Source organism: Rana temporaria, chromosome 4, assembly GCF_905171775.1.
Source record: "Rana temporaria chromosome 4, aRanTem1.1, whole genome shotgun sequence".
In the NCBI taxonomy this organism is placed as follows: Eukaryota; Metazoa; Chordata; class Amphibia; order Anura; family Ranidae; genus Rana; species Rana temporaria.
Window position 1 is genome coordinate 331,601,298 of NC_053492.1, and position 24,955 is coordinate 331,626,252.

General features: G+C 42.8%; 1 protein-coding gene across 5 annotated transcripts in view; it reads right to left on the reverse strand.

Moving 5' to 3' along the window:
• TBCE (tubulin folding cofactor E) overlaps positions 1 to 24,955 on the reverse strand; it is a 619,064-nt gene that overhangs the window by 375,163 nt on the left and 218,946 nt on the right. For all 5 annotated transcript variants that reach the window (XM_040350725.1, XM_040350726.1, XM_040350724.1 and 2 more), the window contains one exon: positions 12,669 to 12,745. In XM_040350725.1, coding sequence (XP_040206659.1) covers positions 12,669 to 12,745 — 77 coding nt within the window. The remainder of the gene's footprint in view (positions 1 to 12,668; positions 12,746 to 24,955) is intronic.

The window sequence follows — 24,955 nt, forward strand, 5'->3', positions numbered from 1 at the left end:
TAGGTATCCAAATTTTTATTTGGGTATTATATAATTTTTTATTATTTATAATTTTTACTATAATTGCTTTTCTAGCTTGAACTGCCTTTATATGTTGATGCAGTTATATATTGTAAACTTGTAATGTAAATGTTTTGGTCTTAGGTGAGGTAGATGCGGATGACGTCTAAATATATTTTTTATATATTTTTTATATATTTTTAAATAATTGGTTGGTTTTAACCTGATTGCCCGACTGAATATTGTCCCTTAAGATTTAAGTATCTTCAGTCTTGTGTTTGTACACAAGATGGCGCTATTCTCAGGCTATTTTTAAATATACTATTTAGATTTTATTTTACCTTTGCCTGGCGTGTTGCTTTGCAAACACCAGATGGCGCTAGTCAATTGGCTCCTTTTGTGCTGCTATGGCAACCGTATTGTGTATATATAGTGTTGTGGGACGTCTGCGTTGATCCCCGCCCCATGCTGATGAAGTCCCGCCTACATTGGGATGTAACGCGTACGAGGGGGAGGAGCTACGACGACATCATCCACGTTTGCCTCACAGAGACCTACACACGCTGTACACATTGATCCGGGCCTCTGAGCTGCGGTACAAGCTGCTATCTTTGCACTCGGACCAGAGTGCTTTACAATGTGAGTGGTTTTTAAACTTTTGTTGTGATTATTAAACCTTTTAAGCAGTGAACACTTAGAGTGTTTTTTACTCTTTCTCGGTCCATTGAATGATCTATGGGAGATTATTTGTTTATTGCTTGCTGGTTCCATCTGGTGGACGTTTTTGGAGTTGAACCCTGAAAGCTGCTTGCCATTTACTGTGTGGAGGATATGATATTTGCTTTTTGACCTAGCCACAGGTCGAATCGCTGAGGTGAGAGGCCATCCATTAGCCTTGGTGGAGGATTATCCTGTCCTATGGGTCACAGATCTGATGAAGATTTCTGCACTATATATCACCACTGTATATTTTTTGGAGCACCTTTATCACTTTGCACTTTATGGACTTTATGTATTTATTTTTTATTATGTATCTATTTTTGATTATTTGAATTTTTAGGCATATTCACTTGCGCTGCACTATTTATTTATCTATTCCCGCTTAAACAAGAAATCTTAGGGTTAAAGAAACAAATGGACATGCAGGGCGCGAAGATCGATGACCTGGAAAACCGTAACCGCAGGAATAATGTTAGAATTATTGGCATACCGGAGCGGAGCGAGGGAGCCAACCCCACTGTATTTCTCGAGGACTGGTTTAGAGAGACTTTTGGGGCCACATCTTTCTCACCCTTTTTTGGCATTGAACGTGCCCATCGGGTCCCTTTTAAACCACGTCTGCCAAGTGAGCGCCCTAGACCACTCCTTGTCAAAATATTTAACTATAATGACAAAGTGACTCTGTTGCGGAAGGCTAGAGAAAAAGGGGAGATTTTATATAACGGGGCCAAAATTTCGCTGTATCAGGACTTTTCCCCCGATCTGCAGAGGCGCAGAGCTGAATTTATTCCAATTAAGAAAACTCTTCAAAAACAAGGACTCTCTTATGCTTTGCTTTATCCAGCCCGCCTGCGAGTCTCTGCATTGGGGGGAACTTTTTTCTTTGACTCTCCGACAAGTACTGCGAAGTGGCTTGAGGACAATAAGAAAGACCTATGACCCATAGAGAAGAGGTGAAGGGGAGAAGGAGAGGAAATTGGACTTTTTTTTTTTTTTTTTCCTGGTCACTTAATGCACTTTTAAATATGCACATGAATAGTAATATGGTAAATAGCTGAAAATAGGCTAGTTAAAACACAGGAAATTCCTCCTCAAACATAATTAAATAGCACTAAAACTTCACAAAATGGGAGGAGGAAAAGGGAGAAAGTAAGAGACACTGTAATGATGTTAGAGGGAGGGGGTGGGGCGGGGGGTGGGGGGATGGAGGGTAGTATGGTTGCGGTTTGTAAAGGGAGGTATGGTAGTTGGGAGGTCCCAACAGTGGTGTGTAGTGTGGAGGCCACAGGTGGAGCCCCTAGGGGAGGCCCAGGAGGGCCAAGGGAGGGAAGGGGGTGTAGTGGGGGAGGGGATGGGAGGGAGGGATTAATTGGGGTGGGTCGGGGGAAGGGGGGGAGGAAGGGTTGGGTTACACACCACTATTAAGCGTTTGATAACACCACTTACAATTGCAATTCCCTTATTCAGATCATTTTTATTATTTTGCTTTTTTTGAGGTATGGAGAAGTGGATAAACACTTCGAAATGGTTGGGCTACATACCACTATTAAGCGTTTGATGACACTATTCACAATTGCAATTTCCCTATTTAGATTGTTTTCATTATTTTTCTGTTTTAAGGTATGGCGAAGTGGGTAACGCTTTTTGCGGGCTCCCCCCCCCCCTTTTTTTTTGTTGTTTTCTTTGTTTGCCCTTCCTTTTACTGCTTCTTCAGTAACAGGGGAGTCGTATTACACTCTCACCTTTGTTTAAAGTAATGCCCCGGGGAGGTTTTTTATATAGTATAGTAACACATTATTTCTGGAAGAACCTGTTTTTTCCGGCTCTTTTTTTTTTTCCAGTATATATAATTTTTTTGACTGATGTGTGTTTTTTTTGAGCTTTCTCTATTCTCCTTTTATTACCGGGACCCCCTCTTTCTTTCTCTTTTTTGTCCCTAAGATACAAACTGGGCAAAGGTCAAGGGTTGCTAAACTCAACTATAACACATGGTAGATAAGACGTTCTGTATAAAATCCCTGAATGTGCGTGGAATGAGGGACCCAATCAAGAGAGCAACTATTTTGGACATGTTGGGGGGGGGAGGTGCCGGTCTGCTCTGTCTACAGGAGACACACTTAACTGCAAGTACAGCTATACAGTTGAGCGGTCCAAAATTCCAGGCCACTTACCACTCGTATCACTCATCCTACTCTAGGGGAGTGAGCATACTGGTGGGGAAAGGATTGGTATTCTCCTGTAGAGAGAGCAGGGTAGATGATCAGGGAAGGTTTATATTTTTATTCTGCTTAATCGAAAATAAACTATTTGTGATAGCTAGTGTTTATATTCCCCCCCCATTTAAATTTGAAGTCTTGCATAAATTGATCGAGTTTACATTGGACAAACCAGGAATACCGATAGTTATTATAGGCGATTTCAACGAAGCCTTAGATAGGACCCAGGATAGGTTCCCTCCAGGAAATAGACCTAAAACAAAAGGAGAGGACCGATTAGCGCTATTTTTGGATGAAGTGGGGCTATGTGACATTTGGCGCACGCGTTATCCGCAGGAACGTCAATACTCCTGTTTTTCGAAGACTCACCACACTTTATCCAGAATAGACATGGCGCTGGGTAAGGAGGAGGCAACATCACTAGTAATAAATATAGAATATGGCCCACGAGGAGTCTCTGATCACTCGCCGATCGAGCTGACAATAAAAACTAGGGGTAAATGGTACCCAAGAGAATGGAAAATTAGCCCTCACTGGCTCGAACTAATGAGTGAACATAGTATGGTGATGTCGGCTCTCAAAGAATTTGTACAGATAAATGAGGGAACTGCATCAGTGGGGGTGGTATGGGACTCCCTAAAAGCCTACCTTCGAGGCCTCCTAGTCCAAAAGATAGCAGGGATTAAGAGGAAGAACAGGGAGGGAGAGAGTGAGACAAGAAATCAGTTGCTACAGGCAGAGAAGAGATACATTGAAACCCCAACTTCTCATAGCTTAAAAGAATGGCTAGAAAAACAACAAATATACAAAATGACTATATTAAAAAGAACAGAGGGAAAACGAATATTCCAGAAACAGAATCAGTTTGGAGAGGGAGAGCGAGTGGGGCGTTTATTATCTCTGCTTATTAGAACCAATCCCCCCCCCCTCCACTGTTACAGCAGTTAAGTTATCAAACGGTGAAATCTCCTTCGATAAAACCGAGATAGTAAATACCTTTAGAGAATTCTTTGTATCCCTATATAGCTCTAAGAGAAGGGAGGGGATTGAAGGACTGGAAACATTTTTCCAGGGACTGCCCATCCCGACCCTATCAGAGGAAGAAAACATTAACATGGAGGCGCCAATCACTTTAGGAGAATTAAAACTAGCAGTGGCGGGGATGTCAACTCAAAAGTCACCAGGCCCGGATGGGATGCCCATAGAGATCTATAAAAGATATGGGGATATCCTGCTACCAGAACTCTTAAAGACACTAAATTGGGCATTGACTCAGGGAATACTTCCCACCTCTATGACAGAGGCTACTATCATTGTCTTGCATAAGGAGGGGAAGGATCCAAGAGAGGCTTCATCGTATCGCCCCATTTCACTCCTATGTACTGATGCCAAGATCTTGGCCAAAGTGTTAGCCACACGCCTTAACCGGTATATCCAATTGCTTATACATCCCTGACCAATCCGTCTTTATCCCCAATAGGTCAACCAGTAACATAAGGAGAGTGTTTCTGAATATGCAAATTCCAACAGAGGGAGTGGGCTCTAGAGCCGTCTTAGCCTTGGATGCTGCCAAGGCTTTCGACAGTCTGGAATGGGACTACCTATGGAAGGTCCTAGAGAAATTTGGGTTTGGCCCCAGGTTCATGAGTTGGGTGAAGTTGCTATACAATCAGCCAAGAGCAAAAATTAAAATCAACAACGAATTTTCAGAAATTTTTCAACTAGAGAGAGGAACGCGACAGGGCTGTCCCCTTTCTCCCCTACTGTTCGCTTTGGCGATGGAACCATTAGCCATTAAAATTAGGAAAACTAAAGATATACAGGGGTTCCACAGACAGACTATTGAGGATAAGATCGCACTGTTTGCGGACGATGTCCTCTTCTTTTTGGGAGACGTCGAAACCTCGTTAAAAAATGTGATCAAAGTAGTGGGCGAGTTTGGGCTATGCTCCGGATTGGTCATTAATTGGGAAAAGTCAGCACTACTGCCAATCGACCCCCTTGGTGCCCAGATACCTCATGGAATCCCTCAATTAAAAGTAGTAGTCACGATGAAATATCTCGGGATATGGATCACAAGGGACATTAATAGCTTTGTCCAAAATAACTTAATTCCTCTTTTGTCTAAATGGGAAAATAAAAGAGACGCCTGGTGTAGACTACCATTATCCATAGCGGGACGATGTAATCTGATAAAGATGCTATGGTTACCCCAGTTACTCTATATCCTCCATAACTCCCCAGTCTGGATAGCTCAAAAATGGTTCAAAAAAATAGAATCCCTCTTCAGAGAGTTAATCTGGAAGAAGGGACAAGCTAGGATTTGTCTCCAGACCATGCAGTTACCTGCTAAAGAGGGGGGTATGGCAGTGCCTCACCCGAAAACATACTTTCTAGCCTCACAGCTACAACAGCTTGCGAACTGCGGACTGGAGGGAGGTGGAAACTCCGGTAGATTGATGCTAACAGGAGCACCACATAGGACAATAGTGGAGGCACTCGAGGCTGGTTCGTTTGTCCATAGATGTCCCACTATAAAACTAAGCCTTAAAGTGTGGCAAACAACAAAAGCATTGATGGGCTATAAGGGAATAACAATTTTTACCCCTCTCTGGTGCAATCAAAACTTAAGAGAATTAAAAGACATCGAGAGATGTAAAGAATGGGAGAGACAAGGGATAAGCCGTTTAAACCAACTTTACAATGGAGAACAGATGAAATCCTTCGCAGACCTGCGACAGGAATTTAATATAACAAATAAAACATTTTACAGATATCTACAGATACGACATGCTATCCAAGCTCAGTTTGGGTCACAACCCATTGTATGGTCCTCAGCCCCCACCCTCCTGAAAATAACCTCTCCAAAAACAACCAAAGGCCTGATATCTGAGTTGTACTCTAGAATAGGAGCTAAAACAATTAGTAGGGCAGGCCCCATTAAGAGTAGGACAGGATGGGAGAAAGACTTAGGTCAAATGACCACGGAACAGTGGAGTGCGATCTTGAAGAGGGGGGTATTGGTTTCGATCTCCCCATCTCAGAAAGTATCACACTTGTTCCTCTTACATAGAGTGTACTATACCCCCAGGAGAATGTTCAATCTCGGGTGGAGAAGTACTGACGAATGCCCAAGGTGCAGAGCGACAGGCAATCTTATCCACATGATGTGGAAATGCCCAAAGTTATTCAGATACTGGGAGGAGGTGGTTACCATAATAAACAAAACTTTTAAAATTAAGTTAGAAGCCGAGTCTAAGACATGCTTGTTAGGCAGCATAGAGGAGAATAGAGTGCCAGCCAGTTCCCTTGAAGTGGTACTGAGATGCCTCTTCCAGGCGAGGAAGTTAATTGCGTTAAGGTGGCAGGCCCAGATGCCACCCACTGTCAAATCTTGGGTTGAAACTATTAACACAATGATTTGGAGTGAGAGAGTGACACTTACTCGACAGGGGAATTATAGTAAGTTTGTGAGGATGTGGAAACCCTGGCTAGACGAAACAGGATGTTCTATATAAAAATCGCCATTCAAATTCAATAAATATCTTAACCCGCTATCGGGCATTCCTTTATGGGGAAAACATACTTAACTAAGTACATTAACTTCAAAAACCTGCTCAAGGTGTGATGGGAGGGTGGGAGGGCGGGTGAGGGTTTGCGGGGTGGGGGAGGGGAGGCGAGGTATGACAGTTCAGAAACAAGTGTTTCTTCATTTATTCACAATGTCACAAAGAATGAGGGTAGAAAAAGATAAGGGGAAAACAGGGAAAAATGTATGGTTGTGTATCGTTTATAATATGTATGATGATGTAACACTTTTTTTGTATTTTTTTATACGCAAACAATAAAAAAATCATTGAAATTTAACCCTGCGAAGCAGGCCAGGACAAGCTGTAAGGGGCCCTGGTTCCTCTACGATCAACTCTGCTGTCCCTGCACTGTCAGGTCGTATGGGCTATGCCGGAGCAATTAAGCCAGCTTCCATTCTCTTCTGATGTAGCATGGAAGCCACAAAGGTTGCGGCCTCACTAACAAATCTGTCCCGCATGCGGGTGGATCCTTTGTCCTTGACACATAGTTGTTCAATTTCTTGTTGAACCTGGACGTCGACACCCTTTATGTACAGGGTACCGTTTCTGTGACATTTGGTCAGAAAAAAGTCAGGGTGTAAAGGCCAATCTCCCAGACCTGATTGTTGATGGCTCCAGCAAATCGCCTGCCAATCTAGCATTCCATGAAATGACAATTGACAATAGGCAAGGCACAAGCTCCTCTCTGGTAAACAAAGTAAACCACTAGAGAGGCATAGTCAGATTGTATTCAGACAGAGCAACCCTGTAACCTAAACGTTCAGGCCCTTAAGCCAGATGCTCCATCCGTAGCTCTAGAAAGCTAGCAGATAAGGCTCCCTTGGAGCTTGACCACCTTCCCTGTGCCATGGTCTCTTCCAGGCCTGGATTCTATCCCTAGAGGCCAGCCCTCGCAACCTGCTCCCAGGTAACAGGTATGAAGGATATTCCCTTCTGCCAATCATTCAGTTAAGAACCATAAACTGAAATTCCAGCATATCCCTGGGACCAGACTCCTTTCTAGATTGTAAGCTCTAACGAGCAGGGCCCTCTGATCCCTCCTGTATTGATTGTATTGTGACTGTACTGTCTTCCCTGATGTAAAGCGCTGCGCAAACTGTTGGCGCTATATAAATCATGTATAATAATAATAATGCTAGGTTAGGATCCACTCGTTCCAGGCCGACAGAGTAATGTTTATATCAGCCTTGAATAAAACTGAGCATAGGGAACTGTGTTTGAATAAAGCCGGCATATTCCCTCTAGACTGGGATCCTAACCCAGGAGTTCCAGATAATTAATCATGCTGGACTCCCCTAGGCCCAGCCATGCTACTGACTCATCTGTCAGCAGGGGTTTGCCTCGGAATGCCATTACTGCTATACCCTGGGCCTTTAGCCCTGCTAGAGGCGGGCCCTAGCAGCCTTGTAAATAAACACACATGCAAATAGCTCCCCCTATGTGCATGTGGCCAGCTTTAAAGCCATATGCTATGAACAAGCATCCTGCAAGCAAGTTTGCGCTATGAGCGTGTTATGCCGCATTGTGCAACACGTACCCCTGCAGACACGTATTCCTATGTAAGGCCAAGGAATCCTGTATAATTAAGGAAACCTAATTATCATACCTCATAAGTCAAACTCTAGGCAAACATGCATTCTTATGCGATTAAGCAAATTTTCATGCGATCCAACATCTATGCATCTTAAGCACTCTTGTGCGGACAAGTACCCTTGTGGGACCAAGGATTCTTGTATGATCGAGCACCACTGTGCGATCCAGCAATTTTATGCAATTAAGCCTTTTAATGCGATTTTTGGCATTTCTGCAGACACAACCTCTCCGTGCGACCTAAATAACCTTGGGTAATCAAGGACTCGGGTTATCAGGTAACCATGTGTGATGTCGCATCCTTAAGCCCTTAAGCATTTCTATGCGATTTTAGGCATTCCTGTGGAAACAAGCCTCTCTGTGTGACCAAATAACCTTGGGTAATCAAGGATCTGGGTTATCAGGTAACCATGTGTGATCCCGCATCTTTATGCACTTAAGCATTTTCATGCGATTTTAGGCACTTTACTGTGATTAAACACCCTTATGTGACCATGTAAAATCATACAAACAAAATAACATGTCTCTTTATGTGATCAACAATAAAACATGCTTTGTTACCTGTTTTTTACCCCACATGCATTTTGAACATTCCAAACTCATGTACTTCATGCAAACATGCGGACTGGTAAAGAGGCAGTTATGCTCTGCAGATGTGCGTCTCCGCAAACCTGCAACGTTAGCCATATGCACAGCAGCAACTGTGCATCCCCCCGTTGTGCATTCGGTTAGCCTGAAGCCAAAACCAGGATGAGGATTTTATAGAGACAGAGGCTCTGGCCGTCTAGGCTGAGGGAAGTTGTATGCTGCTTGAATATCTGAAAAGACTGCAGCTGCAACCCGAGCTTGTGGGGCTTCTGATAGCTTCTCCTCATTAGGCTCACCTGTTACCTCCCTGGTAAACAAAGTAAACCACTAGAGCGGCATCGTCAGATTGTATTCTGACAGAACAACTCTGTAACCTAAAGTTTCAGGACTGTAAGTAAGATGCTCCATCAGTAGCTCTAGAAAGCTGACGGATAAGGCTCACTTGGAGCTTGACCACCTCCCCTGGGCCGTGGTCTCTTCCAGGTCTGGCCTCTATTCCTATCATGTAACCATGCGTGATCCCACATCTTTATGCACTCCAGCATCTTTATGCAATTTTAGGCATTCCTGTGGAAATAAGCCTCTCTGTGTGACCACATATCCTTGGGTAATCAAGGACTCGGGTTATCAGGTAAACATGTGTGATCCAGCATCTTTATGCACTCCAGCATCTTTATGCGATTTTAGGCATTCCTGTGGAAATAAGCCTCTCTGTGTGACCACATATCCTTGGGTAACCAAGGACTCGGGTTATCAGGTAAACATGTGTAATCCCGCATCTTTATGCACTTAGGCATTTGTATGTGATTTTAGGCATTCCTGTGGAAACAAGCCTCTCTGCGTGACCAAATATCCTTGGGTAGCCAAGGACACGGTTGATCAGGTAACCATGTATGATCCAGCATCCTTATGCACTTAAGCATTTTTATGCGATTTTAGGCACTTTGAAGTGATTAACCATCCTTATGTGACCATGTAAAATCATGTGACCAACAAAAAACATGTATCTTTATGTGATCAACAATAAAACATGCTCTTTTACTTGTTTTTACCCCACATGCATTTTGAACATTCCAAACTCATATTTCATGCAAACATGCGGACTGGTAAAGAGGCAGTTATGCTCCGCAGATGTGCGTCTCCGCAAACCTGCGACGTTAGCCATGTGCACCAGCAATCGTGCATCCCCCAGTTGAGCATTTGGTTAGCCTGAAGCCAACATCAGGATGAGGACCTTATGGAGACAGAGGCTCTGGCCGTCTAGGCTGAGGGAAGTTATATGCAGCTTGAATCTCTGAAAAGACTGCAGCTGCAACCAGAGCTTGTGGGGCTTCTGATAGCTTCCCCTCATTAGGCTCACCTGTTACCTGTCCTCTGACAGTGAACCTTCATCCTCAGGTCTTTCAATCCCTCTGTTTGAGGATTTAGAGCAGGGGAAGGGGCACATCCTGTTTTCTGCTTGTGAGGATGCTGTGAATATAGCAGTTAACCTCTTATAGACCCATACATGCAATGCAACAAAACATATGCAGAGTGCTGCAATGTTGGGGGAGGCTCAACGCCTGACAGGGCTGATAGCTCACTATGTGAGCTGTAGTGAGCTCTACAGGGGAGGATAGTATCATGCAAGCATGAAAAAAAAGGGCCACCAGATACAGGTGGCGATACCCCTTCCTACCCCTGAACCCTCTTTTACGGGGAGACAAAAAAGTCCTAAGCAAAAAGCAAAGGAACTTAACCCTGGTGTATCAATAGTGTATCAATAGCTGAACTTAGTCTAGCAAATAATGCCTGCTAACACAGCTAGATGCGGAGTAGGTGTCTTAGATGAATCTGTATCCAATTTCCACGAGGTGCTTACGTGCTCCAGCTACTGTGTCCCCCTGGCTTTACAGAGCTCTGACGTCTGGGCCTTTCGAAGGGGCCGCTCTGCGTCTGCACCATGAGCCGGCGCATGTGCGAGTGCGCTAGCGGCAACCACATCGTCCTCCCCATCAGGGAGAGCCCCCAAGGAGCGCCGTAGAGACTACGAGGGACCCCCCATCGTGGGAGAGCCTGAAGCGGAGGCAGTAAGCCGCACCCTAGATCAGCTAACCTTGAGCTTCCATTCCAGGAAAGCATGGTAAGCGAAACACCCGGCATGTCCTTTTAGGGCCCTTAGTGGTGGAAAACAGATAAGAAATACTCATGTAGGGGTACCAACCTCCTGAAGGGGAGATCTATGGGTATTACAGCCATCCTGTCTCAACAGACATAGTGGTTTCTTTGCCAAGGCACACATGCATTATAGGCAAGACCCACTAGCCCCTTCAGCGGAGGACTAGGACCCACTAGGGGAGGTATATGGGTGCTAGAGCCATCCTGTCTCAGAAGACTTTGTGGTTAAGTTGCACATGCATAGAAGCATAAAATAGGCGAGACCCATAATCCCCAATGGAGAACCCACTGTCGGACCAAGTCCCGTAGGTACCTCCGCTTACCTTTCCACGCTGCAGGGTGTTGCAAAGCAAGAGGCCCAGCCTTCACCCCTCAACGTGGGCTTTGTCTCAGACCTTCAGGGACTGGGGTCCATAGCAGGTCACCTCTCCCCTGGACCTATATAGCACCCTGGCAACAGAAAAAAAAACATTTGGTCTTTGGCATCGACCAATGTACTGGAACCCAGGGTCCAGCTCTCAGAGAGAAGCATTATAGGCAAAACCTCGTTCTTCGTACCGAGGCCCGGGTACCGTCCACTTTGGCTATGAAGCACCTTGGACGGATCCGGATTTTATGGAGGTGTTTTACATCCAGCATGGATCCCTCCAGTGGAGCTCCTCAGAGCACATGTTAACTCGTGACCGACACTGGTGAAAAAACTGAGGTGCTCCCAGTATGGGAGGGGTTATATAGGGAGGGAACTTCCTGTTCTAATTGATTACACCAGTGTCCAGCACCTGATGGTGGAATATAACCCACATAGTAATGATTAAGACTCTGTGTCCCGTGATGTACCATAAAGAAAGTGAAGAAGCACATTAAAGTTTATTCCATAACGCTATATTTGACTCATATGCGTAAAGGGTCAAAGAATTTAAAGTGAATACACCATTATATATGGACTTTGATTATATACCTGAACATTTTTTTTTATTGCGCTGGCTTGAGATTGTAATTTATATATATATATATATATATATATATATATATATATATATATATATATATATATATATAAACATCTGCATCACAAACAACGCTTTTGTACGTAGACGCCCCCAACATGCGAGTTTATGTTCATGCGAGCATGCACATGGGTGCAGGGCAGGCTGTTGGGGGGGGGGGGGGAGGTTAGTTATTGGTTGTAACTTTTGACTTTTTTTCACCTGCCCATCATTGAAGCTAGTGGAATGCAAAACATGCTCTATTCACTTTTTTTTTCTGCCAGCAAGTGCAAGGGAAAGTGGCATTTTTCACATCACTTTCAGGTTCATTCTATGTAGGAGTAGTTCCACCTGGCGACGCCCACCATGTGGGTCTTGTACCCACAGGTGGGACAGAATAGCATAGGAAACATGGCGGGGGGGGGCACACTAAGAAAGTGTTTCGGGGGTTGAAAAGCTGTTATTTAGAAAGCCAAGGCTTTGTTGAGTGTGTATAAAATAGCCCCCGAAACCAACTTACACCATGGTAGTGAAAAGGGTTAACTAGGACCTCACATTTCATTGTTTTGGTCAATCTAAAGGAGAATGTACATTCAGATTTTGACATACAATAAACCCGTGGAATTACAAACTTACCTTATATGCCAGAGGTCTCAGCATAAAAAGCTAGCTCTTTTCCAAAGATATCTGGCATATATTATTAGTGACAAAACTGATCTATGATAAATACATACTGAATTAATGAGTTCCCCTACATATGCTATGACATGCTATAATTTTTACATACAATTTTAAAAATGCATATGAACCACCTTCTTTACCTTTCCATTGACGAAATACCGTTTGATGCTAGATGTAGCGCTTCAAGCACTGGCCACATTGCAGCACACTGCAACACCTGGCAAAAACATGTCATTTAAATTGGTTATTATGACAAATAATTATCTGTTATTCCAATTTTACCATCCTACATTAAGAACAATGTTTAATTTTACATACCACACAAAATATAGTTGGCAATACATGACTCAACGGGCTAAGCGGAAAATAAACAAATCAAGATTATGTGGATGGGTGGATCCTTACCTCTGTGGGTTATATTCTGACAGCAGAGGAGTCAGCTGGACTCCGCTGTCACAATATATTGATCCAACATATTGTGAGACCGATACTATCCAGCAAACTCCACAACTGTGCAAACGTTTTTTGTTTTCTGCTTCTGCCAGAAGGAAGTGGGCACCTTGCAGGGTAACTTGGGGAAGTCTGTGGTATGTAAATTCTCTCTTTGCTGTCAGAATCCTCATTCAGTTTTATAGTTCAGGAGTGTGCAGGAGGTTATGACAGTGGGGTAATATGTGCAGGAAAGAACTGCAAAGGGTATAACATCAGAAAGTAAATATATTATGACAAATCACCTTTGAGAAAGTCACATAACGAAACGCGTCAGCTGACCAGACAACACAGACGTCTTATGTCCCATCTGGTTCAGGGGATTGCGGCGGTGGAGCGCATGCAGCCAGAACCTTGCATCCCCAGTGTGGAAGGATCTATTTTATTTTGTTTTATCAATTCCTTGCATGGTATTCAGTCCATTGAGACCTCTCTTTTTTATACTAAATACATTTTATTTTTAAACAATAATACACTATGCGGGCATTCGTTTTTTAATTTGTGATCTGCCCAAGTGTAATGCCGGCACCAGGAGGAATACCTATGCGGATCTGAGCGGTGGAGGAGTAGGAGACCAACTGAGAGGATCAACTCACCCATCTCACTCTCTATATGATCACCACCCCTGCACAGGGACACAGCTCTGGCGAGTGGGGACCTACAGGGGGGACTTATCTTACCAGGAATTTTGATGCTCAGCGCCTGAAGATTGCACAAAAGTCACATCATAACATTATTGTGTGGAACTATTGACACAGTTTGCAGCTTCTATATTTACTATGTTTTTTATTTTTATGTTGTCCACTTGTCTATGAGCACGAGGAGTTTTAGGTTCAGGGATTATTGAACAAACACATCTTCAAAGCACAGCTGCACTTCTTTCTGGCACACAGCATTTAATAGAGCATTTATGCACTGAACATTGTCTACCAAAGGCTGTGGATTTTAAGGACTTTTGTTTCTTATTTTGTGAGGACTCTATTTTGTATATTTTACATTGCACATTCATTGCACAGCAGGCACAGAGACCTGCAGTTTTGTCATTCTCCCTTTAGGAGACTTTATTTTTATTGTTTGGTTGATTTCCAGCACTTTATTTACTCACATCAGGAGTTGACACTTAACATAATAATCACTTACCCCTAGGAAGAGGGGCACTACAGTATTAGCCCACTCACTTACAGAGTGGCTTACATTAAGAACACACATCACGGGAAGAGTGATCCACCAATAAATTGCTGTTCAGCAACAGGGTATACCACTGACTGCAGAGTCTATCCTATACGTTCTGGCTTACCTCACACGGCCTCTCTGAGGTAGTGACGGGAGCTCATAGTTTATGTGAGTTTACCAACCCTGTGGTTACCCAACATTTTATTTACCACCATTTTGTGGGTCCATCACGCACCTTTGCTTCCTACTACACGGACATAGCAGGATTGGTCACAGTAACTTACACATATCCCACATAATTTAGGCATCCCCAGCAGCCCTTTGAGAACTCGAGTCAGATGAATGTCTTCCTCTAACAGCCAGCAAAACTGAATGTGAATGGTGCTCTCCTCCCCCTAAGCTCTGAAACCTACCCACTTTATTCATGGCCCGCAAACAAATTGTACTTGGATGGATGCAACCTACGCCTCCTTCGAAGGGACAATGGCTTGGGGCGGTAAATCAAATCCTTTCATATGAGAAACTATTGTACGAGCATAGAGGAACACCCCAGAAATATTATAGAATTTGGGATGAGTGGTTGAACTCGGGGTCAACTCTTAGTGGTGAATAAGTAGAAGAGGGGCACTAATAGAAGGAAATTCTGATTATTGGAAGTCAGTAAAGAGGGGGAGGGGTGCTGCAACTAGGGTAACGGGGTAATTTGTCTTTATTGTTTTGTTTGCTTTTTGTTATCTGTTTTTTCTTTTTCAAAGGTGGAATGTAATGTATAATGACACTTTTTTCTGTTGATGTGGTTGTATTTATGAAATGGGAAAACATTTAATGAAGAAATATAATAATATTGACGGATGTAGACATGTGAAAGAATAAAATAAAAACGTATTAAAACAAAAAAAAGAAATGAGATAGGCAGTCATTAATTAAAAGCTGTGTAAATTCCAGAAAATGTACCCTAGTTTGTAGACGCTATAACTTTTGCGAAAACCAATAAATATACGCTTATTGACATTTTTTACTAAAGACATGTGGCTGAATACATTTTGGCCTAAATGTATGACTAAAATTGAGTTTATTCGATTTTTCTTATAACAAAAAGAAGAAAATATCATTTTTTTTCCAAATTTTCAGTCTTTTTCCATTTATATCGCAAAAAATAAAAAAAAATCGCAGAGGCAATCAAATAACATCAAAAGAAAGCTCTATTTGTGGAAAGAAAAGGACATTTGAGTACAACATTGCATGACCACGCAATTACCAGTTAAAGGAGCGCAGTGTCAAATTGGAAAAACACCTCGGGTCTTTAACCTGCATAACGGTCCGGGTCTTAAGTGGTTAAGTATATAAATGATAAGAGAGGGAGGTCAGACCATATTGACCCCCTTAACCACTTAAGCCCTGGACCATTTTGTTGCTAAATGACCAGGACACTTTTTTCGATTTGGCACTGCGTCGCATTAACTGACAATTGCGCGGTCGTGCGATGTAGCTTCCAAACAAAATTTACGTCTTTTTTCCCCACAAATAGAGCTTTCTTTTGGTGGCATTTGATCACCTCTGCTTTAAACTACCGTGCCCGCACCCGCTCGCGATCCTGCTCCTCCGCCGATAAAGCGCGCCCCCGTGCGCGTGACCTAGGGAAAATCGCGGCTGTCCTGGGGTGAGGAGGAGCCTCCCCCTGCTTAATACTGACTGCGCTGTGGCATTCTTGCCCAGCGTCTGGAGGAGAGAAGCGGTGGCCTTTCTATGCAGAGCTCTGCAGCGGAGGAAGTGTGCTTGTCATGTTGGATCTGACACTGTATAGAGCGTGGTGAGTAAAACTCAGCTCTTTACTCCTTCCAGTGGCGAAAAAAAAAAAGACACCTTACTCAAAATTTGAAAAAGGTCCTTAAGATTGTTCTTAGGATTCCTTTTCCTCTTACCTTAATCCCACTGCAGGTTTTTCTGCTGAAAATTCAGACAGCACGAATCTTCACCCATCACGATGGTTTTTGTGCACCAACCTTCAGGGATATGGGTTCCTATTTAAAGAAGACCTCTCCCCTGGGCCTTGTAAAAGACTCTTACCAGGACTTTTAGCGTATGGAGCGAAAGTGCTGGACCCTAGAGCCCAGCCCTCCAAAGAGAGACATTACAGGCGACACCTTGTGCATGAGGCCCGGATCCCATCCAGTTTCAGCGTAATTTATTTGGCGTCTTGAATTGATCCAAAAGCATAGCTCTTTTTAGCCCCAGATGGTCTTTTTGGCAGAGCTTTCCTTAGCACATCCTACACGCGTCCAACACCTTAGACACTGGCGAAAAAACTGAGGTACTTTCCTGATGGGAGGGGAACTGTTTTCAATTGGTTGTGCCAGTGTCCAATCACCGCTGGTGACCCTTAACCCATTATGTAATTGAATGGCTCTGTGTCCCGTGGTGTACGATAAAGAAAAGGGATTGTATACAAGATTTTAGTAATGTAAACGGTATCATTAGCAGTATTCAGCATGGATTCATGAAGAATCGTTCTTGCCAAACCAATCTATTAACCTTCTATGAGGAGGTGAGCTGCCATCCAAATAAAGGAAGGCCCGTAGATGTGGTGTATCTGGATTTTGCAAAGTCATTTGATACAGCTCCCTATAAAAGTTTACTGTACAAACTAAGGTCTGTCAGCATGGACCAAAGGGTGAGTACCGTACATGAATTGAAAACTGGCTACAGGGGCGAGTTCAGATGGGGGTGATAAATGGGGAGTATTCTGAATGGTCTGTTGTGGAAAGTGGTGTCCCCCAGGGTTCTGTCCTGGGACCAATCCTATTTAATGTATTCATAAACAATCTGGAGGATGGGACAAACACAAACAGCTCAATCTCAGTATTTGCGGACGATACTAACCTAAGCAGGGCAATAACTTTTCTGTAGTATGTGGAAACATTGCAAGAAGATCTGGACAAATTAATGGGGTAGGCAACTACATGGCAAATGAGGTTTAATGTAGAAATATGTAAAATATTGCATTTGGGTGCCAAAAATACGAATGCAATCTACCCGCTAGAGGGAGAACCTCTGGGGGAATCTAAGATGGAAAAGGACCTGGGGTCTTAGTAGAGGACAGGCTCAGCAATGGCATGCAATGCCAGGCTGCTGCAAGCAAAGCCAACAGAATATTGGCAAGCATTAAAAATAGGATTAAGTCCAGAGATAAAACGATAATTCTCCCACCCTACAAGACTCTGGTCCGGCCACACCTGAAGTATGCCATCCAGTTCTGGGCTCCAGTCCTCAGGAAGGATGTGCTGGAACTGGAGAGGGTCCAGAGAAGGGCAACAAAGCTAATTAAGGGAATGGAGGACCTTAGTTATAAGGAAAGATTATGAGCACTGAACGTATTCTCTCTGGAGAAAAGGCGCTTGATAGGGCGTATGATTTCAATGTACAAATGCCGTACTGGTGACCCTGCAATAGGGATAAAACGTTTCTGCGCAAGGGAACATAAAAAGACATGTGACCATTCACTAAAATTTGAAGAAAAGCGATTTAACCTTAAAAGGAACACTAAAGGCAAAAATGTTATTATTAAAAAATAACAAACATGTTATACTTGCCTCCACTGTGCAGCTCGATTTGCACAGTGTCCCCGAATCCTGTCTTCTGGGGTCCCTCGGCGGCTGTCTCGACTCCTCCTCGAAAAAGCTTTCCACCTTCATGTGAGCGAGCATGGTGGAAAGCTTTTGTGGGCGCGCTCCCATGATACAGCGGCGGGCATAGCCGCCGACTGTATCACTCGGCCCGCCCCCGGTGCACCGCATCATCGGATGTGATTCACAGCAGCGCCAGCCAATGGCTGCGCTGCCATCAATCCGTCCAGCCTAGCCAATCAACGGCCAGGCTGGGAACCGAAGAGGATCACGAGGACGCGTGTGGGACTCTCGAAGGGGTGAGGCAAGTAAAACGGGGGTTCGTTACCGTCGGATGTTTTTTCACCTTAATGCATAGGATGCATTAAGGTGAAAAAACATTTACCTTTACAACCTCTTTAACGGCGAAGGGGGTGCTTTAAATTTACAAATTAACCAGGTGTGGGGAACTGTGTCAACTGCTATACTATGTCCACAGCCCCTCCTTTGCCTAAGTTTTTGCTTACCTGCTCATAAACTTCGGTCTTACACGAATCCATGCTCACTATTGCCTAAAGTATTTTTTTCTAGAACGCTTCTATATGGGCTTATGTAATAATCTAAAGCCAAAAATAAAATATTTTGCAGCTTACCAATAATCAGATGTATTTGTATTCTTTTTTTTATTTTTCTTCCCCTGCTAATCTGGCCAGTAATACGCTGCCTGTATTGGAGTGCCCCCACTCTGGGTGAAGTTACACACAGGCATCTTTAAACAGCAGCATTGTCAGTATGGTGGAATGTTAGAAGTACTAGCAAATTGAAATACAATACAAAATAAATAAATCAAAGCTGAACTTCAGCTAATACTTTATAATCAGTTACAGCAGACATTTTTTTCTATTTGGGATAAAGGTTTTACATTAAAAAAAGCTGATCATTTTAGGCAACCCAGTCAGTGGTAAATTGTCTGTTTCATTCTTGTAGCTGCAAGAGCTTTTCTGTTGAAAAACAACAGAAATACTGGCTGGATCACCAGCTGCAAATTTAAAAAAAAAAAAACAAAGCCGAAAAAAGAAACTAATACAGCCATCACATCTAAGAAGTGGTAAGCTGTAATATAATAAATGTTTGCTTTTGGGTTTAATACTGCTTTAAGGTCTTAAGTATCTTCCCAACTATAAAAGTTAAACTAACTGGTCTGTAGTTCCTTGGTAAAGACTTTGATCCCTTTATAAATATAGGCACCACTCTGGCCTTGCGCCAATCCAGTTGTACAATGCCAGTCATTACAGTCTCTCTAAAAATTAGAAACAATGGCTTACCTATAACAGAGATAAGCTCTTTGAGGGCTGTTGGATGTAGGCAATCTGGTCCAGGTGTTTTATTTATCTCATTTCTGTCTAAATGTTCCTGTGCTATGTCAGTTCTGAGCTTGTAGATTTGTCAATATCCCCACTAACCAACTCAAAAGTATCCAGAGATAAAACGATAATTCTCCCGCTCTACAAGACTCTGGTCCGGCTGCACCTAGAGTATGCTGTCCAGTTCGGGGCACCACTACTTAGGAAGGATGTACTGGAAATGGAGCGAGTACAAAGAAGGGCAACAAAGCTAAAAAAAAAGGGTCTGGAGCAGTGGTTCTTAACCTTTCTAGAGCCGTGACCCCTTGATAAAATTTCTCAAGTTGTGTGGACCCCCAACAGTAAAATTTTTGTAGCGTGGGTTGTCAGCACCCAAGGCAAGACAAGTAATGGGCACCCCTAACCCACAGACATTTATCTCTCCCTGAGTCCCTTCCACTTGTGCCATATTAAAACCCCTTATGGTACATTTTAGGATGTACCACTCTTTCTTTGTTCTCCTTTCTTTCCCTTTTATCCCTTTCTATCCTAATTTCTTGTCGTCGTCGTCCCCCCATACATCTCTCTAGTTCTTATTCTTTCCCTTTTTCTTCCCCCCCCCTTCTTTTCCTCTCCCTTACATGTATTCTGCCTTTTTTCCTTCTCTTACTGCTTGGTGCTTGGTGGGGGCGGGGGGGGGAGTGGGAAGAGTAGTAGTGCTGGGGGGGGGGGGGGGAGTTCTGATCAGTCAACTTAGGTGCTCTTGATCAAGGTCATCTGCTGATCTGAGAAGTGGGGACTTTTAATGGCAACTCTAATCACAGGTAGGAAGGCTGCAGCTCCAGGTGAGTACACTAGAACAATCAATGTCCACTCAGAAACCAATGGGTGCAGGCAATGCACGGGATATGCAAAAGAGGAAAGATATGGACAGCCGCACAATTTCTTAAAAAGACGTACCCTTTATTGGGTAAAGGAAAAATGCACTACAGGTATCAGCACACAGTGGGAAAAACAGCTGACGCGTTTCGCATTGGATATCAATAGTTAGTCATAACATTGATAGCATGACTAAGCATTGATATCCAATGCGAAACGCGTCAGCTGTTTTTCCCACTGTGTGCTGATACCTGTAGTGCATTTTTCCTTTACCCAATAAAGGGCACGTCTTTTTAAGAAATTGGAGTGCGGCTGTCCATATCTTTCCTTTTTTGCATATCTAATCACAGGTAGTGTTACTGTGTCTCCGGCTTAACTGTGTCCCCAGCTCTGTGGTGTTTTGTAGCAGTGACACCTATGCCAAAATCAGGAGATAGGGTCTCCTCCAGCCCCTCCCACTTCACATTCCTCACCAGTCAGCTGACCTCTAGTCTCTGCCCCCTAGCCATGCCGTGGACTGAATGGGCAGCTGTGAAGAGGCCAAGTGGGCATCTGCAGGCTCCAGTAACAGTCCAGGATTTGGTGACCCCTGGCAAATAGTTATTTCGACCCCCGGAGGGGTCCCGACACCCAGGTTGAGAACTACTGGTCTGGAGGTTGTTAGTTATAAGGGAAAGGTTGCGAACACTGAATCTTTGGAGAAGAGACGCTTGAAAGGAGATATGATTTAAATTTACAAATACCGCACTGGTGACCCCACAATAGGGATAAAACTTTTTCACAGAAGGCCACTCAAAATTTGAGAAAAAGAGGTTTAAACTTAATCTAGGTAGAGGGTTCTTTACTGTAAGATCGGCAAGGATGTGGAAATCCCATCCACAGGTGGTGGTACCAGAGGGGAGCATTGATAGTTTAAAAAAACTATTTGATAAGCACCTGAACGACCACAACATAAAAGGGATATATAATGTAATGACGCGTACACATGTTGGCTCAAACTTGTGTTGCATACACTCAGTCACACAAATGTTGTCGGAAATTTCGATCGTTAAGAACGCGGTCACGTACAACACTACAACGAGCCGAGAAAAATTAAGTTCAATGATTCCGAGCATGTGTAGGATTTTTGTGCGTCGGAATTTCCGACAATAACTTTTGCAGTCGGAAAAATTGAGAACCAGCTCTCAAATTTTTGCTGTCGGAAATTCTGACAGAAAATGAGCGATGGGGCCTACACATGGTCGGAGTTTCCGACCAAAAGCTCACATCGAACATTTGTTGTCGGAATTTCCGATCCTGTGTACGTGGCATAATACTGATATATAAATCACAAACATAGACTTGATGGACTTTTGTGTTTTTTTTCAGCCTCACCTACTATGTAACTAATTAACCACTTAAGCCCCGGACCAATACGCTGTCTAAAGACCCAAGGTGTTTTTACAATTTGGCAATGCGCTGCTTTAACTGGTAATTGCGCGGTCATGCAATGTTGTACTGAAACAAAACTTGCGTCCTTTTCTTCCCACAAATAGAGCTTTCTTTTGATGGTATTTGATTGCCTCTGCGATTTTTATTTTTTGCGATATAAACGCAAAAAGACCGTAAATTTTAAAAAAAATTGATTTTTCTTATAACAAAAAGTTAAAAATATCGAATAAACTAAATTTTAGTCAAACATTTAGGCCAAAATGTATTCAGCCACATGTCTCTAGTAAAAAAAAATCGCAATAAGCGTATATTTATTGGTTTTCGCAAAAGTTATAGCGTCTACAAACTAGGGTACATTTTCTGGAATTTACACAGCTTTTATTTTATGACTGCCTATCTCATTTCTTGAGGTGCTAAAATGGCAGGGCAGTACTAAACCGCCCCAAATGACCCCATTTTGGAAAGTAGACACCCCAAGGAAACTGCTGAGAGGCATGTTGAGTCCATTGAATATTTTTTTTTTGTCCCAAGTGATTGAATAATGACGAAAAAAAAAAATGTTTACAAAAAGTTGTCACTAAATGATATATTGCTCACACATGCCATGGTTATATGTGGAATTGCACCCCAAAATGCATTCTGCTGCTTCTCCTGAGTACGGGGATACCACATGTGTGGCACTTTTTGGGAGCCTAGCCGCATACGGGGCCCCAAAACCAAGCACCGCCTTCAGCATTTCTAAGGGCACAAGTTTTTGATTTCACTCCTCACTACCTATCAAGGTTTCAAAGGCCATAAAATGCCAAAATAGCACAAAACCCCCCCAAATGACCCCATTTTGGAAAGTAGACACCCCAAGCTATTTGCTGAGAGGCATGTCGAGTCCGTGGAATATTTAATATTTTGACACAAGTTGCGGGAATATGACAAACTGATTTTTTTTTGCACAAAGTTGTCACTAAATGATATATTGCTCACACATGCCATAGTTATATGTGGAATTGCACCCCAAAATACATTCTGCTGTTTTTCCTGAGTACGGGGATACCACATGTGTGGGACTTTTTGTGAGCCTAGCCGCATACGGGGCCCCGAAAACAAAGCACCGCCTTCAAAATTTCTAAGGGCATACATTTTTGATTTCACTCCTCACTACCTATGACAGTTTCGAAGGCCATAAAATGCCAAAATAGCACAAACCCCCCCCCCAAATGACCCCATTTTGGAAAGAAGACACCCCAAGCTATTTGCTGAGAGGGATGTCGAGTCCATGGAATATTAAATTTTTTTGCCCCAAGTCACTGAATAATGACCAAAAAAAAATAATTACAAAACGTTGTCACTAAATGATATATTTCTCACACATGCCATAGGCATATGTGGAATTACACCCCAAAATACATTCTGCTGCTTCTCCTGAGTACGGGGATACCACATGTGTGGGACTTTTTGGGAGCCTAGCCGCGTACGGGGCCCCGAAAACCAAGCACTGCCTTCAAGATTTGTGTGAGTGAAATCAAAAATTTATGTCCTTAGAAATCTTGAAGGCAGTGATTGGTTTTCGGGGTCCCGTACGCGGCTAGGCTCCCAAACATTCCACATATAACCGTGGCATGTGTGAGAAATATATAATTTAGTGACAATGTTTTGTACATTTTTTTATTTTTATTTTTTTGGTCATGATTCAATCACTTGGGGCAAAAAAATGTAATATTCCATGGACTCAACATAACTCAGCAAATAGCTTGGGGTGTCTACTTACCAAAATGGGGTCATTTGGGGGGGTTTTGTGCTATTTTGGCATTTTATGGCCTTCGAAACTGTGATAGGTAGTGAGGAGTGAAATCAAAAATTTGCGCCCTTAGAAATGCTGAAGGCGGTGCTTGGTTTTCGGGGTCCCGTACGCGGCTAGGCTCCCAAAAAGTCCCAAACATGTGGTATCCCCGTATTCAGGAGAAGCAGCAGAATTTATTTTAGGGTGCAACTCCACATATAACCATGGCATGTGTGAGCAATATATCATTTAGTGACAATTTTTTTTTTTTTTTTGTCATTATTCAATCACTTTGGACAAAAAAAAATAAAAAATCAATGGACTCAACATGCCTCTCAGCAGTTTCCTTGGGGTGTCTTCTTTCCAAAATGGGGTCATTTGGGTTTTTTTTGTGCTATTTTGGCATTTTATTGCCTTCGAAACTGTGATAGGTAGTGAGGAGTGAAATCAAAAATTTACACCCTTAGAAAGCCTGAAGGCGGTGATTGGTTTTTGGGGTCCCGTACGCGGCTAGGCTCCCAAAAAGTCTCACACATGTGGTATCCCCGTACTGAGGAGAAGCAGCAGAATGTATTTTGGGGTGTAATTCCACATGGCATGTTTGAGCAATATATCATTTAGTGACAACTTTGCGCAAAAATTATATATATATATATATATATATATATATATATTTATTTATTTTTCCCGCAACTTGGGTCAAAATCTAAAATATTCCATGGACTTGAGATGCCTCTCAGCAAATAGCTTGGGGTGTCTACTTTCCAAAATGGGGTCATTTGGGGGGGTTTTGAATTGTCCTGGCATTTTATGCACAACATTTAGAAGCTTATGTCACACATCACCCACTCTTCTAACCACTTGAAGAAAAAGCCCTTTCTGACACTGTTTGTTTACATAAAAACATATTTTTTTTTTGCCAGAAAGTTAAGTTGAACCCCCAAACATTATATATTTTTTTTAAAGCAAAGGCCCTACAGATTAAAATGGTGGGTGTTGCAATTTTTTTCCACACAGTATTTGCGCAGCGTTTTTTCAAACGAATTTTTTGGGGAAAAAATACACTTTTTTTTATTTTAAAGCACTAAAACACACTATATTGCCCAAATTATTGATGAAATAAAAATTATGATCTTAGGCCGAGTACATGGATACCAAACATGACATACTTTAAAATTGCGCACAAACGCGCAGTGGCGACAAACTACATACATTTTTAAAAGCCTTTAAAAGCCTTTACAGGTTACCACATTAGATTTACAGAGTAGGTCTACTGCTAAAATTACTGCCCTCGATCTGCCCTTTGCGGTGATACCTCACATGCATGGTGCAATTGCTGTTTACATATGACTCCAGACCGACGCTTGCGTTCGCCTTTGCGCAAGAGCAGGGGGGGACAGGGATGCTTTTTTTTTTTTTTTTTAATATATATTTATTTCGCTTTTTTTATTTTATTTGTTAACTGTTCCTTCCATTTTTTTTATTTTTTACCATTTTTATTGTTATCTCAGGGAATGTAAATATCCCTTATGATAGCAATAGTTAGTGACAGGTACTCTTTTTTTTAAAAAAGCATCTGACCACACCAAGATCGGTGTGATAAAATGCTTTCCCATATTCCCAATGGTGCTGTTTATATCCGGAGGGGGGGGGGGACATTCCCTCCCACTGAATGTAAAAGCAGTCTAGAGGCTAATTAGCCGCTAGGACTGCTTTTACATGAAAGCCGACCGCTG